Source organism: Prinia subflava, chromosome 5 (genome assembly GCF_021018805.1).
Source record: "Prinia subflava isolate CZ2003 ecotype Zambia chromosome 5, Cam_Psub_1.2, whole genome shotgun sequence".
Classification (NCBI taxonomy): Eukaryota; Metazoa; Chordata; class Aves; order Passeriformes; family Cisticolidae; genus Prinia; species Prinia subflava.
Genome location: NC_086251.1, coordinates 27,730,867 through 27,746,729, shown reverse-complemented (window position 1 = coordinate 27,746,729; position 15,863 = coordinate 27,730,867). Strand labels below are relative to the sequence as shown.

The window sequence follows — 15,863 nt, the reverse complement described above, 5'->3', positions numbered from 1 at the left end:
CTGAAAACCAGACGACTTTTGCACTAGCATTTTGTATATTTACAATGCTATCTGGGGACCTAAGATGCTTTGCAGGCACTCTGCAGAATGTGTAGCTGTTTCCTGAAGTGTACATTAAACTGAGTGCCTGATTATGGCCTGAATTACAGCCACGTTATTTATATTGGTTTACATTCACAGAATTGTTAGGGTTGGAAGAGACCTCTGGAGATCACCCAGTCCAATTCTCCTGCTAAGGCACGGTCACCTAGAGCAAGGTACACAGGAATGTGTCCAGGTGGATTTGTTCTGTTTCCAGAGGGAGACTCCACAGCCTCCCTGGGCAGCCTATCCCAGTGCTCTGCCACCCTCAGTGTAAAGAGCTCCTTCATGTTGAGGTGGAACTTCTCGTGTCTCAGCTTAAGGCCGTTTCTCCTTGTCCTGTCACTGGGCACCCCTGAAAAGAATCTGGCACCATCCTCTCGGCACCCACCTTTGAGATATTTGTATCTATTGATGAGCTCTCCTCTTCTGTAGATGAAACAGGCCAATGTCCCGCAGGTCCCTCCCTCCTCACAGGGGAGAGGCTCCAGACCCCTCATCATCTTCGTGGCTCTGCACTCCCGTCTGCAGTAGCTCCTCTTGTCTCGAGGAGCCCGGAACCCGCCACAGCCATTCTTGGCCAGCCCAAACGCCCATCACATTCCATTCAGACGAGCTCGGGGGCTGGACGAGCCGCACGGGCCGTGAGCCGGGAGCGCCGAGCGGGGCCCGGCCAGGCCCCGGAGCCCCGCAGTCCCACAAGGCGCCGCGGGCCGCGGCCGCCACGCGAGTTCCGGGCGGGGCGTTCCCCGCGCCCGTAGCAACCGCAGCGTTCGGTATCCACGGCCATGGTGAGTGCTGCGGCCGGGCCCGGCGGGGCTCCGGCGGGCCCCGGTGGGCCGTGAGGGGCGGCCGGAGCCCGCCCGGGCTCGGCGGGAGCCGTGCGGGAGGCAGCGCGGGCTCGGGGCGGCGGCTGGGGCGGGGGACGGTGGCCTGCTGCCATGCCTTGGGAAAGCGGGATTTCGGGAATAAGCGAGGAAAGAGGGCAGTCACAAACTCACAGACCTCAGCTGGTACGGGGTTTTAAGGCGGCAGTATCGGCGATCACTACAGCGATTAGCTTGGTATCTGTTGCAATTCCGATTTCATCTGTTTAAAATACAAATAAATGTCTGCAAATAAAGGTGAGGTGTAGCTGGTTTGCTTTTTCCTGGTGGTCTAAATTTTGTAAATACTATGTGTCCAACTGCCACGGTTTGTTTTTTTTTTGGGGGGGGGGATACATATTTTGTTACAACTATTACTAGTAGAGGTGTGGTTATTTTTCCCCTTCAGAGATTCTGTTTCTTGTTCCTGCCATGTTGATGGTGACTCTTCAGGGTGTCCACTGGTCACTTGGCATTTTGAATATTTTAAGTATTATGACTTTCTTTAGTCTAAATACCTGTAGAAAATTATTCAATAAGCAGGTAGAAGAACCCTGCAGGTAAGTTTCTTGGAGGAAGTTTTCCTTAAGTAACCTCAAAGAAAACGTAGTCCCTGATATGTGCTCTCCAGATAACCTGCTGTGCTGATGTCCATGTTTTCATCAAATCGGCAGAGATAAGTCAGCAGAGGTCAGGGAAGAACCTGCTCCTTGTGCTCACAAAAACTGGTTTTAGGCATGACCTTGAATCAGCAGCAGCCACTGGTCTTATAACTGCATTTTTGCCTTCAACATGAGTGACTGAGGTCATGGACCCAAGTGCTGTGGTGATTGGCTGCCATAATTATGGAAAAGGGAATGAAGTTTCTGCCCAAATGCTCCCAATGAACTGGAAGCCAGCTGTTTTTCCTGCACACTGGTAGCTGTTAATTGGCTTGAATGAGGCTGTTGTAGTGGGAACCTGGGGATGTGATCTTCTGAACCAGAGGAGGTCATGCAGATGTTTATCTCTAGCAGACACTGGGGAGCTGCTGCTGTGGCTCAAGTTTGCAGGTCATCTCCAGTGGGGCTTAGAGCCATCTATCACTTGGTATAGACCAGACTGAAGTGAATGCCTGTCAGTGGGCAGAAACAGCTGGAGCATCTGAGGATGTCTAAATGGAGATGCAAGTTGATGTTTGAGATGCATGCTCAGGCTCCCTGGTGTTGCTGGCTCTTAGGCTGTTGCTGAGTGTTTGGTGGCTGTGGCCTTTTCTTATATATAGCTGCCTCAGCTGTTGCCTTTTGCTGCTGGGACCAGAGTTTCCTGTGGTCCAGAGTAAAGTACCCAGCACTACAGCTCTGTGACTGAAGTGGTTGCCTGTAAGATTTTTGGGGGAAGTTAGTTTGTTTTTAACTTTTGTTGTTAACTTTTGTTTTTAACTTTTACAGTGTAGGGAGCTTATATATCTAATTACCTGAAAGGCTGCTTTTATGCACATCCTGATACATTTAGGAGCAACGGAGATGCCAAAACTAGAGTCCTCCTGTATTTGTAGAAAGAAGGCTGTTTATCACAGCAAAAGATTGATCTCTGGAACCTTTTTAATCCAAAAAACATCTTGGAATGTGATTAATGCTTAGAGAAGCATTAACCATGTTGTTTATATACTACTGTTTTGGATGTCTTTATGTGATTTCACTAAGGGTCTGATGTGAGGTGGAAAAGTAAGAATTAGTGACCACAAAAAGTTGGTCCGTGGGTCAGTCCTTAAAAAGCCTTAAAAATCAGCTCTCAGGTTTTTCCAAACTGAATAACACGTGTTTTCGCATCGCATGGTGTAACTCAATGCAAAGCAATTGGAAAGAAGCCCCACATATATATAATCCAGATTGTGCTTGAGTTTTGGCAAGATCTACCTCATTATCTTCAGTGAATTTTAGGAGGCTGTATCATTTTCTGGTCACAGACTTGCTTTCATACAGGAAGTTGCTAATGCATAATAGAAAGTGTGAGGGTTTAAGAGCATTTGACTGCAATTTTCAATGCAATTTCAATTTCTTATGCCTTTGAATGGAATTTCACCATAAAAGCTAATAAGCAGTGTGCCATGGGGCAGAGAGCAAGATCAGGAAGATAATGTCCTGACATTAAGCCCATTGTTTGCTTCTGAAAATGCAGCAAAATACCCTAGAAAACAAAATTACAGAACATTGGAGCATTCTAGCTTCTTTGACTTGGCTGACCCAAGATAATACAGAAGAGTGGTAGAAGGGGGGCAAACAAGCAAGACAGGAAGAGGGAAGGGACAGGAAACACATTTGCAGTGAACAAGCCACTTAAAAAATTCTATGAATATTCACTTAAGTTTGTTTCACTTGTAGGCAAAAGCAACGACCATCAAAGAAGCTCTAGCCAGATGGGTAAGTACCAGAACAGTGTCTAGTGGCATGGGGGTTGACTGTATTCAGCTAATTTTCGTTTCCAAACGTTGTAAGAAATATGTTTGCTTGAAACATCTGCTTTAAGAAGTTTCACAAAGTAAAATGATGGTTACTGTTGTTGTTGTTGTATAGTACATTCTGTTGGACTTTCTGTATGTTCCTGTTAAATTGATACAACTGGTAAAGATCAGTCTGTTTTGCCCTCCTGCCTTGTTTTGCTGAATATGCATTGGCTTGAAGCCACAAAGAGATTCATAGTTGGGGATGTATTATGTTTTAATTATGCTCTGTTCACTTTACCCAAGTGCAGTCATTCCCACAGAACAAACAAGTATGAAATTCTCACTGCACTGAGGTCAGTGAAACTTCTACATGTCTTTTGACAAATGGTACCTCATATTGTGCAAAGCTTAACTCAGAATGAGTTTCTTGGGTTTTTTTTCTTCTTAAAGTACTCTGTTAATACAGAAACTCATTTGTCTGGTGGTGGCTGACCTGGACTTCCAGAAAGTTGTGTGTTGGCAAGGATGTGGATGTAATTTCAAAAGATGATGGAGGTTCTCTAGGGTCAGGCTCACTGTCCGGTAAAACCAGTGAGAATCTTTCCCTAGTCTCTGAATTTTAGATGAAGACACAGATGTGCTGTTGGGTGTACATACACTTCCCTGCTAATTCTGACCATCTGCTAGAGCAAGGATTTATAGAGGTTTTGGTCTCTAGAAGATCTAGATGTGTTAGTGTGGGCAGGTGCACTTGAAAGATAGAAGTTCAAGGTACTAGCCTGGAACTGAAGATTACTTCAATTTTACCATCATTTAGTACCTTCAGTATTTCAGGGGTTTTCCAGTTATGTTGGTATATCCCACAAACTTCACTCCTGCTCTCCTAGTGAGAAGTAGAATGCAACTACTTGCAGACATTATCATTAGTAGAGGTATGAACTGTGCATTAAAACAGTTTGCTTTTCCTCCCTCCCTCTTTCTGCCTTCCAGAACTTCAGCTCCATGTTTCCTATTACAGATTTATTTTTTATTTGCTCCTCTGTCACAGACAGATTCAACCTGTGTCAGTGAGTTTCCATTAACATTAGGCATAAAGTGCTGAATTTGCTTTTCTGTTCAAGTTATCGGGGGTGGGTCCAAATCTTCCTTTTACTCTTCCTAATCTGGGTCCATGGGACTTGTACAATTGCATTTGGTGGTGTGTTGCATTCCAAAGGTTTTTCTTCTCTTTGGCATAGGGGTTTACCTGTGCCCTACAGTCAGGTGACATTAATTAAATCAAAGCAACTTGAAATCAAAGCAGCTTCAACTTGGCAAACATGTAACCTCTTCTTAAAAAAACATGTCTCTTCTACCTATACTTTCTCTGTGGCATGTTGTGGTTGTGCAGCTGCTTACACAAGTACTTGGCAATCAGGATGAATTTTCTTCCTGCAGGTGCTTACAGCTGGCCCAGTCTGTGTTGGAAGCTCTTTCCCTTTCATGTTTTTAAGGAAAAATGTATTTTATTTGTTGATATAAGATGATAGATTACAAACTGAGTGTAAATACAAATAGATACTGTTCTTAGAAAAAAAAAATGGAAGTTTCACCTTGATATAGTTATTTTGTTTGAACATGTATCATCATATTCCAGCAAAACATCTGACATGCTTATTTGCTAAATCACTAATTTTGAGTAAAAATACTGTCACACTGGAATACAGAAACTGGAATATAAATAAGTGTACAAGACAACGATTTTTTTTTTACTAAATTAAGTTTTCTGAAGTATTTAGGTGCATAAGAGGAAAAATAATATCAAAACCTAATGTTCTGCTCTGGGATACTAGAAGACTTTTGGGATATGATTAATTTAATTACAAAGTAGCCAAATAAACTGGGGCACACTCAGCTATCTCTCATTTCAGTAGATGCATGAAATGGAGGAGAAAACAAGAGTCCTTGTTTTGAAAGCGCCAAGATTTCTCCTTTGTTAATGGACCTCCAGTCCTTGCACTGAACACTGAGTGAACTGACAAAATGCTCCCTTTGTGCTGTCAGGGAGGCAGCTGTCAAAACTGCTGCTGCTCTCTAAATAGATACTTGTTCCAAGTGTTTAGTCAATAATGGCCATCACTTCAGAATTTTAAAAGCTTTAATAGACCACATTTTTTAATAAACCTAAATGCCAAATTTACATTCATTTTCCAAGGCTCTGAATTATCAACCTAGGTTGTAAATAGGAAATCTGTCTTTCGCTGTATTCTCTAAAGTGTGACATCTTCCCCCTCTCTTTCTTAATGGCTAATTAGATTTTTTTTTTTAGATTCTTAACACTGTTAAGAACCTCTGTTGAGGTTCTCTCCCAAAACACACTCCCCTATGTTCAGTTTGTGTTGTGAGCTAGGCATGAGTTCTGAGACATGTGGGTGAAGTGGGAAGGCAATTCTGTCAGAACTTTTAAATCTGATTCTGCTATAGATTGGCTCTAGCTGGGGTTTCTGTATGTCAGTCTCCATGGAAATACCTTAATTCAGAATTTTAGCCTTCCATCTATTCTCCATTCTTTATGGCAGATGACTCCTTCATTAAATGACTCAAGTGTTACACAACTTTTAAAAACCAGCATATGTAATGTAAGTCATTTTGATATCTTGAAAATAAACTAGTCTTACCCTTTCTATGCTACATCAGGAGGAATCTTGGTAACAGCACTCAAAATGCTTTCTCTTTCCAGTAGTCTGTTGGAATTACTTCTATAGTAATCACTTTTAAAGTAATTCTTTTAGTATAGTAGTTTTTGGTAATTGCACGTAGCAGTGAGTCTATTCCTCACCTTCTCCTTTCTTTAGGAAGAGAAAAGTGGCCAAAAGGCTTCAGAGGCAAAGGAAGTGAAGCTTTATGGGCAGGTTCCTCCTGTGGAAAAGATGGATGGCGCTCTCTCTGCTCTTGTTAACTGCGAGTAAGTTCAATGAAAAACATGCTGGAAACAAAATATTCTCCTCTCTTCATTTCGGTTTTTTCTGCTGTTCACTGCAAATATGTATTTACTGTGTTTAAGTGCAGCCCTCAAAGCAGCAGCTTTCTCTTCTTTTTTTTCTCAACCGAGCTTCTCTTTCTTCACACAGTTGCCCTTTTTAATTTAAAGGCTCCTGTAACTTAACTCAGAAGATGTTAGGGTAAATTCTGTATTAATTAATTTGTCCCCAGAAAAATAATGTACTGTTTATCAGTATATAATTACATATCTGTGTTTGGAGTCTATCAGCTAAATGGCAAAATTATGATCCACTCCAAAATTCATGAAAAGAAGAGGCTATTCAAGCAGGACTTTCAGAAAGAGATTATAGTAATTTTAGAAATAAATATCCATGCATTTGATAAGGCTATGCATCAAAAGATGATCCAGCATATCATGTAAGTAACTCATAGTACTTTCCCAGAAGCTAAAGAAAGAAATCTTAATTGTTTGAGAATATTTTGAGTCTGTTTACACATCCAGTTAGTTTACCATCTAATGAGACAAGAACATTAGAATAGTATAATTATTTGTAAGGCTGTGGTGTTGGGACATGGAACTCTTCCAATGTACTGATCCTTTATATACTGTGCACTGATTTTTCTTGCTTTTAAAGGAAACTGTCGCTGTCTACAAACTGCATTGACAGAATCGCCAACCTGAACAACCTAAGTAAGTGACAAGCCAGCTGTCCCTTGTGTTCGTTCTCTAGTTGTCTGATTAGGATATATGCCATCATTTGTCACATGTGTCCAGCTTTATTTTTACTGTTATTATCCTTTTTTACTCCCTCCTTGTAGAACATTACAAGTGGCCTTTAAAATGACCACTCTTACTGGAGAATGCATGCTGAGCAGAGTGGTGTATTGCAGCAGGTATCCCTGCACTAGCCTTGACAGCTGTCTCACAGTGCAACAATCAAAAAATTCCATTCAGTAACCACTTCAGCACCCTCCTGTGGGCCTTGCTGTGCTGTGCAATACCTAATCAGTTCTGTGTGATGGCAGGACCATTTTCCATGCTCCTGATGGAGACAGTCTGCAGTTCAACAACTCTGCAAATGCATTATTGGTTGCAGTGAGGTTGGAGTGTTGTAGACCTGGACAGAAAAATGTCATTCCACTTTGCAGAGGATTGGATATATTTGGTTACATTTTGTTCATACTTTATAAATGGATGCCACCTGTCTAGAAGTAGAGTTTGTCTTTCTTGGACAGCTGTCTTCAAAACTCTTGGGTTACTGACTTTGGAACAGAAGTCTTTATGGTCTGTCCTCAAGACTCTGACTGTGGCATGAGGCTGGCAAAGAGCTGCAGGTTTTGAAGTGGAGTTCCCAGGCTTTTCTGTTCCTACTAAAATGCCAGCTGGATAGATAAGGAACCTGGACTCTCATCCTTTCTAGCTGCACATCAAGACATCTGTCAAAGAGCTTGATGAACTTATTTCTTTTCATAATAGGTTCAGACTTCAAAAGATTTGGAAATGGTGGTCAGGGAAAAAATTTCCAGTAGTCTTTCCAAATAACTGTTGTGTAATACTTCAACTGAGTAACTATAATGAGAAAAAATAGTTAAGCAGTTATACATAGAAGTGAAACCAACAAAAAATTTTAGAGGGATAAAACATTAAAAGCCTTTAAAGCATCTTAAATATTTATATTAATTTAGATTCAAGACATCCAGTCTATGCCAAGTATTTGATGCTAAAGCCAGACAAACCAGAACTAAGTTGAATGCCTCTCATCAAGCATGTGTAAGGCAGTTTTATATGCTGCTTCAGTACAGAAACCAAATCTGCTGCCTTAAAATAAGATCAGAACCACTTTTGCCTGAGGGATATGAATTATGTAAGATCAAAAGAAGCAAGTCAGCAGTTAGAGTTCAGGTGCAAGGTGAAACAATAATTTTTCTTCAGTATTAATCAAAACTGAATTTCAACTAGGTAACCTACATGTGAGCAGCTTTGTATTCATGAGTGTATTTCTGAGCTTTCCCCTGCATCAATTCCTGCTGATCTGTTTAGGTCAGGAGGTTTTGTTTCTGTTAGGTCGTTCTTTCTCAAGGCAGCCTGTTCAGCGTGCAGTTTGTAAGCAGAATATGGCATTTTACCTGACTTACAGCATCTTCTTATTCTTAAAAAACCCTGTTTATTAACAAGTTTTTTTTTTTAATTTATTACAGAAAATTTGAGGATCCTGTCTTTGGGAAGAAATAACATAAAGAACTTGAATGGATTGGTATGTGCTTTTAAGTATCAATTCTTCACTAACAAAATAGAATGTGAGGTAATTCCCCTGTGTTCATACAAGTCTTTGCTGAATTCAATAAAATTAATTCAATAAAAGGTTAGGCACTAACCTTTTATATTCTCCTATTGCTACCATCTGTTCTCCCTCTTACACATTGCTTCTGGATTTTCAGATGATCGTTCACCTTTTTTTGGTTCAAATTCTCCTGATGTTTGGAAATTTTGCTACCTTAATTTACTACACAGAAGAATTTTAGAAAGAGAGATTTTGTTGTCTTAACTGAAGATGATCAGAACTTCTATTTGAAAATTGCTGTCTGTCTGTAAAGCCATTTAAATTCCACTGGCTTTACATGGATATAATTCCTACAGACCTTTTGCATGCAGAATTTTCTACCTTAAGATATTTAGGCTGTGCTTCTTTAATACAAATATTGGCAGTCCTGTAAACACACACTTCCTGAGAGTCAATCCCTTTTATGTTAACTGGCATGTGGAGCAGTATGCCGTGGTGGCAGGACTGAGTCTACCTAGTAGGGGAAAATTAGTTGAGAAAAAAAAATGGATCAATTTTATTACATTTGAATTCAGGCCAGAAGAATACTTTTTCAATCAGTACTTTTTAAATGAATACATATTTTTTTTTTTTTGTCAAGAGATATTGTTTCTCCTCAAAGTTGTTCTCACCTTCAGAGATGCCATATCTTAATTGTGAAATGCAGAGTTAGTGTGTAATGACTGGTTTTAAAAATCCTCTCTTTTGAGAGGGATATGAATGTGATTTCTGGCCAGCAGGTATAAACATACCAGAATATACCAGAATGAATAATGCTCTCCCCCTGTATAACATCCCTTCCAAAGCAGTTGTTGAATTGCATTCTCTTCACATATGCTTGCATTGCACAAGTAGGCAGATCTGCCTCCTCTGTCTTAACAACTATTCCAGTCAGCTACGTAGTTTTATTCTAATATAGCAATTTCTGTCCTCCTTACATATATTTGCATATATAACTTTGCCTTTTAATTCCCATGAGCATTTGCCATGCCTAATAATTAGGGACCTGCTTAAAAGGAAAGGAGGACCTTAGTCCATGTAAGAAAATATCTTAGTATTTTCTTACATGAGGAGACCTGTAGAAGGTGAAGAAAGAGTATGAATAATAAGGAAGATGTACTTCTGCTTAGCTGAGTAGTCCTGTCATTTTCCAGGAGGCAGTTGCTGAAACTTTAGAGGAGCTGTGGATCTCATACAACTTAATTGAGAAACTGAGGGGTATCCGTGTAATGAAGAAACTGAAGGTTCTTTATATGTCAAATAATCTGGTGAAAGACTGGGGTAAGCCATGCATCTCCACTCCATAGAGACCTCTGTAGTTTGGTGAATGCATGAGTTAAGTCACCAAGTGAACAATAGTGCTCTATCTCACGCTTTGATTCTAGCTGACAAGCCTGCAGACATGTGCAAAATCCCTAAGCATCCACTCATGCAAGAGAATAAAAATAGTTGGAATATTGAAATTAAGTTCTAAGTCAAATTAAGTTCATGCTTTGAATCATTTTTCTCTAATTTCTTTTAAAACTCATCCCTGTTCTTTAACCTGACACTAGTCAGAGCCCAAGCAGTCCCTCTGCTGTTGTATCCCATACTCTCTATGTTTGCTGAGTGTGAAAGGAATGTGTGGTGCAGATGTACTTTCCATGTTCCACAACCTGGTTGATGTTTTCACCTTTGTGGTTGCAGCAGAGTTTGTGAGACTGGCAGAGGTGCCAGTACTGGAGGAGCTGGTGTTTGTGGGCAATCCACTACAAGAGAAATTTGCTGCTGATCAGAACAGTTGGATTGAAGAAGCGACAAAACGAGTACCCAAGCTGAAAAAACTGGATGGTGAGTTTGGGGCATGAGGCAGTTAGGGTGAGTTAAAAGCTTAGTATAAAGACTACCACAGGGAAATTAAACATAACCTCAAAGATTCATTTGTGTGTCCATGAAATTAATGTTCCTTCCTCCTCTTCAGAGTTATTCAGAAGTAGTTGCTGACATCCTGGCCACGGTGTTTGATGGATTTTGGAGTGTTAAATCCAAATGGGCTTGCAGCCTACAGTTGGGCATTATTCTGTAGTCACCCTAGTAATTTTATCAAACACCTAATAGAGAATGAAAGATTTAGCATTAAATAAGTTAACAAGGCTTTCATCTGCCAAGTTGAATTACAACAACAAAAAAGGTGACATGAGAGAATGAGATAGAGAGGGATATGCTCTGGTTTGCTTTTGATGCAAGGGCAAATTTTCAAAACTCCATGCAAATTTCCTAAATGCCTGAATATCCCCCTCCATTACTGCACTAAGCCTAAATTTCTGAGCTGTCCTCTCCTATTTAAGACACAGATATGAAAAGATATTCAACTGTTTAGTGACTAAAAATTAGATAATTTTGAAATCTATTTTAAAATATGTTAATTCCTGTCAGTGGAGACGTTAGCTGTTCACTATTATCCCCTGTTTACTAAAGCAATAAAAGGGAGAGCAGGAGTGATAACACTGACAGAGAATAACAGCAGGGAAGGGAAGAGTGGAGGCATGCCAACAAGAGGAGACAGCTTCACTACAGGTGGATGGGAAATGTATTACCAGATTCTATCTAAAACCAGATCAACTGCAGGAAAAGAAATGTTAGAAAGTTTAGAAGCCTGTTGAGAGAACTGCACTGCTAGGAAGGATGGCCTGCAGTGGTCCATTTGCTGTGGCAGTAGGAAAAGCTTTGAGTGTAAAACAAAAAACAGAATAGGGCATATATTTGTGGGCAAAAAGTGCCCTTGGTAATTAAGGTTAGACTTACTAACCACACTAAAACTTGGGCATATACGCCCTGGAAAAGGCAGCACAAAGTAGGGGCCCCACAAGAGAAGGGTGATGTGCTGATTGTTTGTTAGCAGTTGAACTGACTTGGTGCATCTCCCAAAAACCAAATGAGGCTGATCTTTGCAGACCATGCTTTAGTACCTTTTTATTCCCTGTTACCCAAGAAGTTGGAAGAACATCCAACAGAGGAGCTCATCAGTTGAAGGCTTTTCTAGTTAAGACCAGTTGAGGTATGCAGAAGTTCACGCTGATTAGAAACAGGCAGGAAATACAACTCTTGACTCTTTCCAACAGGACACATAAGCTTTCAGGTAGATTATAATTAACTATGTCTTTCTCTTATATTCCTCTTTTTTTTTTTTTTCTCCTAGGTACCTTAGTTGTTAAAGGAGAAGAAGAAGAAGGAGCAGAAGGAGCAGAAGGAGCAGAAGGAGCAGAGGGAGCAGAAGGAGGAAACTGATGACACTTTCTTGTTAGGTATTAAATTATTAAAGTAACTCCAGATAGCTTGGTACATAAACTTTTACAAAAGTATTTGTTTTGAAGAAAATCTTTGGGCAGTTTTTAAAAGACCAGCTTATCTCTACAGTCTCTCACCCAAAGAGTTAGTTACCAAAAATTGCTCACTGGTTTTGTCAAGCTTATGACACCTTCTGTAGAGACTAGTGGAGCTGAGTTTACCTGCTGTTTGGCTAGCAAGAGATCTTTATTTAAATTAATACACAGCTATTTTTAATTCCTGATTAGTGGTGCTTGTTGTTGACTCTTGGGTTATAAAAGAGCTGGTTTAGCTTATTTGGTGCTACTGGCCAACACTGAATTGGAAACTGTGAGGCCAAAAGAGCAATGTTATGGCTTAGAGACACCTGACAAGCTTTGTTGTGTTTAATTTTGTCATGGGGCTTTATCAATATTTTTAATATGTGAGTTTGCCTTTTCATTCCTTGAAGTGTTATGCCAAACAAGCCCAGTAGCTGCAGACATACGCACACAGAGGTGTTGGTCAATACCAACAAGAGTGCTTGTTCCTGGCCTGAAGTCTCAAAATGGGCTTCTCACATTGGAACTCTACTGCATTGCTTAGAAGGTCATGAATAACTTATATATTTATTTATTTTTAAGAGGCAGTGGGAATTCTTTGCATGGTTTCAGTAAGACTAAAATACCTGCTAACTCTGGGTTTTGTCTCTTACTAAGAGATTACTTTAGATTGGATATGTGGCCTATTAGCCTACAGCTGGTTTCTGGCTTTGCACTGGTCACTGGTGGACATAATCCTTCTCAGCTCTCAAATCTTCCTATAACTAGGTAGGCTGATAGTAACAGAGAAACTAACAGCAAACAGAAGACCTGGCCTTGAGGACAGAAAATTTAGATTTTCGGGATACTCATTTTTTGTGAAGGCACAGGTATAAGCAGTGAGAGAAAGTATATATAGTTAGTGGGGACGGTGAGAGATGAGATGAGATGAGATGAGATGAGATGAGATGAGATGAGATGAGATGAGATGAGATGAGATGAGATGAGATGAGATGAGATGAGATGAGATGAGATGAGATGACGTGATGTGACGTGACGTGACGTGACGTGACATGACATGACATGACATGATGAGATGACGAGATGGGAAGTGGGCACTAGTAAAAAAGGAAATGAAGAGGTACTGAATGTGCTATATTGCAGGGTAACGAGTTTTAGTAAAGCCCCCTTATGTGGCTATTTCTAGTGAAAAGCATTAAATAACAATGAAGAAATACCTGATTGCACTGTGGGATACCAATAGTGTGGTTTTTCTTCTCTCTGAAGAATAGATGGAGTCACCTGCGTAGATTCTTCTGCAGTTCCTTCTTGTTTTTTTAACAAGCTTTTCTTCTAATTTGTGCTACCATCTTTTTTTAAATTGAAGTGACAACAAGTATATCTGCTGGTTCCAGCCCAGGCATAGAAAGGATGGGGGCAGAATGCCACTCTTAGTAACTTTTGAAGATGTGGCAGGAGTTGAAATCTTGAAAGTCAAGTTCAGCGATGAAATGGTAGAATTGGCCCAGGCAACAGTGATACTGATCTCATGCTCCAGGTATAATTGCAGTAGGTGATTCTCTCTAGTTAGTTTCTAAGTGAACACTGTGAAGTAAATGATTACAAGACAATCACAGTTTAGTTTCAATGTATTGCTACTTAATCTGTGATTTTTAGAGGAATTCTAAAGCATTCCAATTTAAGTTGGCCTTTGCTGAAGAGGTTTGAGTTTGATTTGGATCTGTTACTAAAAGTAAGGTTACGAGCACAATGGCAAGAACTCTGGACATTCTTCACCCAGCACCAACTGTGTCCAGGCAGCTGTTCTCTTTACCAGAAACTACTTTGTTAGCTACTTCACTGGATTTAGACAACTTCATTTTCATTTGTTATTTCTTTGGAAGTATTCTCGTAGCTTTCTCATGAGTAAAGGCAGCATTGACAAAGAAGCCCGTGGAGGAGTGTCTACAGTCAGCAGTCATTTCACACGTCTTTTGAAGCCAAGCCACTCTGTTCACTTGCAGCCAGGCACTCTTGGCAAGGTGGGTGTGCCTGGGCAGCTCAGAGCCCGAGGCACACTCAGGCCATCTGCTGGGGGGCCACAGGGGATTGGCTGTGCCCTTGACAACTGTAGATAAAGTGTGGCTCATGTGAGCCAGAGCTTGACTGACTCAGAACTTGCCTTCTGAATGTTCCCAACAAGCAGAAATGCCAAATTCATCTCTGTGTTTGGAGATGTTTTCAGAACAGACCGTGTGGTGCTCTTCACCTGGTGCTTGGCCACACAGAAAAGTGGCTGAAGCTGTGGACCTGGTCTCTCCCAGCACAGCTGCAAGCATGGTGGGTATGGCTGGGTTAGCTCCAAACATGATTGTGAGGAAAAGGAGGAAAAGGGAGTGACAAGCACCATCCAATGCCAAGTGATCCTGCTGGCTGATTCTTTAAATATGGCTTAAGTCTGTACATTTCCAAAGATTATTTTAGATACAGCAAATACTCTGCACTTTGGCTATATTGGGGCATTCTGAGAGCAAAATAGAGACTTAGTGTTCTGACTATGTTGTAATGATTGAAGTGAAACACAGATCCATTGACAAATTGCGAGGGATAAGGGCAGTTCCTGGCTCTTGTAGAGGCTACACCTATGGGCATCAGTCCAGAACTATTGTAGGTGGTGGTAGAGCTGGGTGGATTGTGTGGCACACTGGCATTGGTACTTTCCACAGATCAAATGGCACAAATTCTCTAGCTCTTTACTTTGGGAGCTGCATAATGAATACCAACAAAAAAGGGAAAGAAATCATTATTGAAGGAAGGGAGCATCCAGTCTTAGCATATAATTTAAAACCCTTCTGATAAAAACTATATGTCAGTCTCATTGAAACAATACAGTAAGAAAAGAATTGACTGTGGCTTTTGTTTGTCAGGAGATGCTTTGTCTCAAAGCTGGTAGCTTCATTTTACCTTGCTTTGCCTAATGAGTCATGATAACTCTCATGAACAAAACAACCCCTCCAAACGTTTTCTCCTCCAAAGTAAATTTTCCATATCTTTTTAAATTTGCACTTTAAAATTAGGCACTGGATGTGGTGGAAGGCATAGAGAGGCGGTAGAATTAAAACAGCTGGTTTGCATATTGATGATACTACACAATGTTATGTATAAGGTGACAGTGACACCCTGGCCTGTGCACGCACAGGGACATTGGAGTGAGATGCTGGAAGGCCTGGCTTTCACTCGAACACTCTGCTGTTCCCTATCACAGCACCCCAGTGAAGCACTAAGCACACTGTTATTCATGGATGAAAAGAGCACCCATGTAAAACGTGCAAGCCATGTGGAATTCTGCTTTTCCCAGTGAAGTTACAGAGGACTAGCATCCACTTTATTCCTTAGAGAAATATCCTAAAATTAAATTAGTGGTAGGAACTAGCTAGGTTTTTTGCTTGCTTGTTGGCACGCTCACCTGTCTTTGAAGAGCTGAGTGATGTCTGCAGTGATTATTGAGAACCGATGGAAAAACTACAGAAGAGACCTGAGAGCCAGCAGATGATGCAGGTTACACTAGAAGCAGGCTCATTTAGAAAAACTTGCAAGCAAGAGAGCACTTTTAACATCCCCTTTGGCAATCTTTCATATACAGTAATTTTGTAGCATGAAAACTGTTAAATTTGCTGTGTTTAAATTATTTAGGGCTATGTTAATAAATGTTATTCTGTGAAACTTGTTCAAAAATAATATAACTTTATTTTATACAAATGTCTTTGGCTGATGTGTAATGAAATAGTTCAGCTTGTGAAGAGCATTTGGGAGCTAACTTTTCTCACTAAACTTTCCTAGCTGCTCAGGAAGCAATGTATTT

At 40.6% G+C, this 15,863-nt stretch overlaps 1 protein-coding gene across 2 annotated transcripts; it reads left to right on the top strand.

Moving 5' to 3' along the window:
• The first annotated feature begins 762 nt into the window (after window positions 1-762).
• Window positions 763-15,852, top strand: DNAL1 (dynein axonemal light chain 1). 2 transcript variants are annotated; one of them, XM_063398638.1, is made up of 8 exons: window positions 763-872; window positions 3,311-3,349; window positions 6,207-6,316; window positions 6,990-7,045; window positions 8,554-8,609; window positions 9,830-9,956; window positions 10,362-10,505; window positions 11,854-15,852. In XM_063398638.1, the coding sequence occupies exons 1-8, from the start codon at window positions 870-872 to the stop codon at window positions 11,940-11,942; spliced, it is 624 nt and encodes a 207-aa protein (XP_063254708.1). In that variant the 5' UTR covers window positions 763-869; the 3' UTR covers window positions 11,943-15,852. The 2 variants fall into 2 exon arrangements, with proteins under 2 accessions (XP_063254708.1, XP_063254707.1); XM_063398637.1 differs by lacking the exon at window positions 763-872 and having other exon boundaries at window positions 11,854-11,959; window positions 13,289-15,852.
• Window positions 15,853-15,863: the final 11 nt, after the last annotated feature.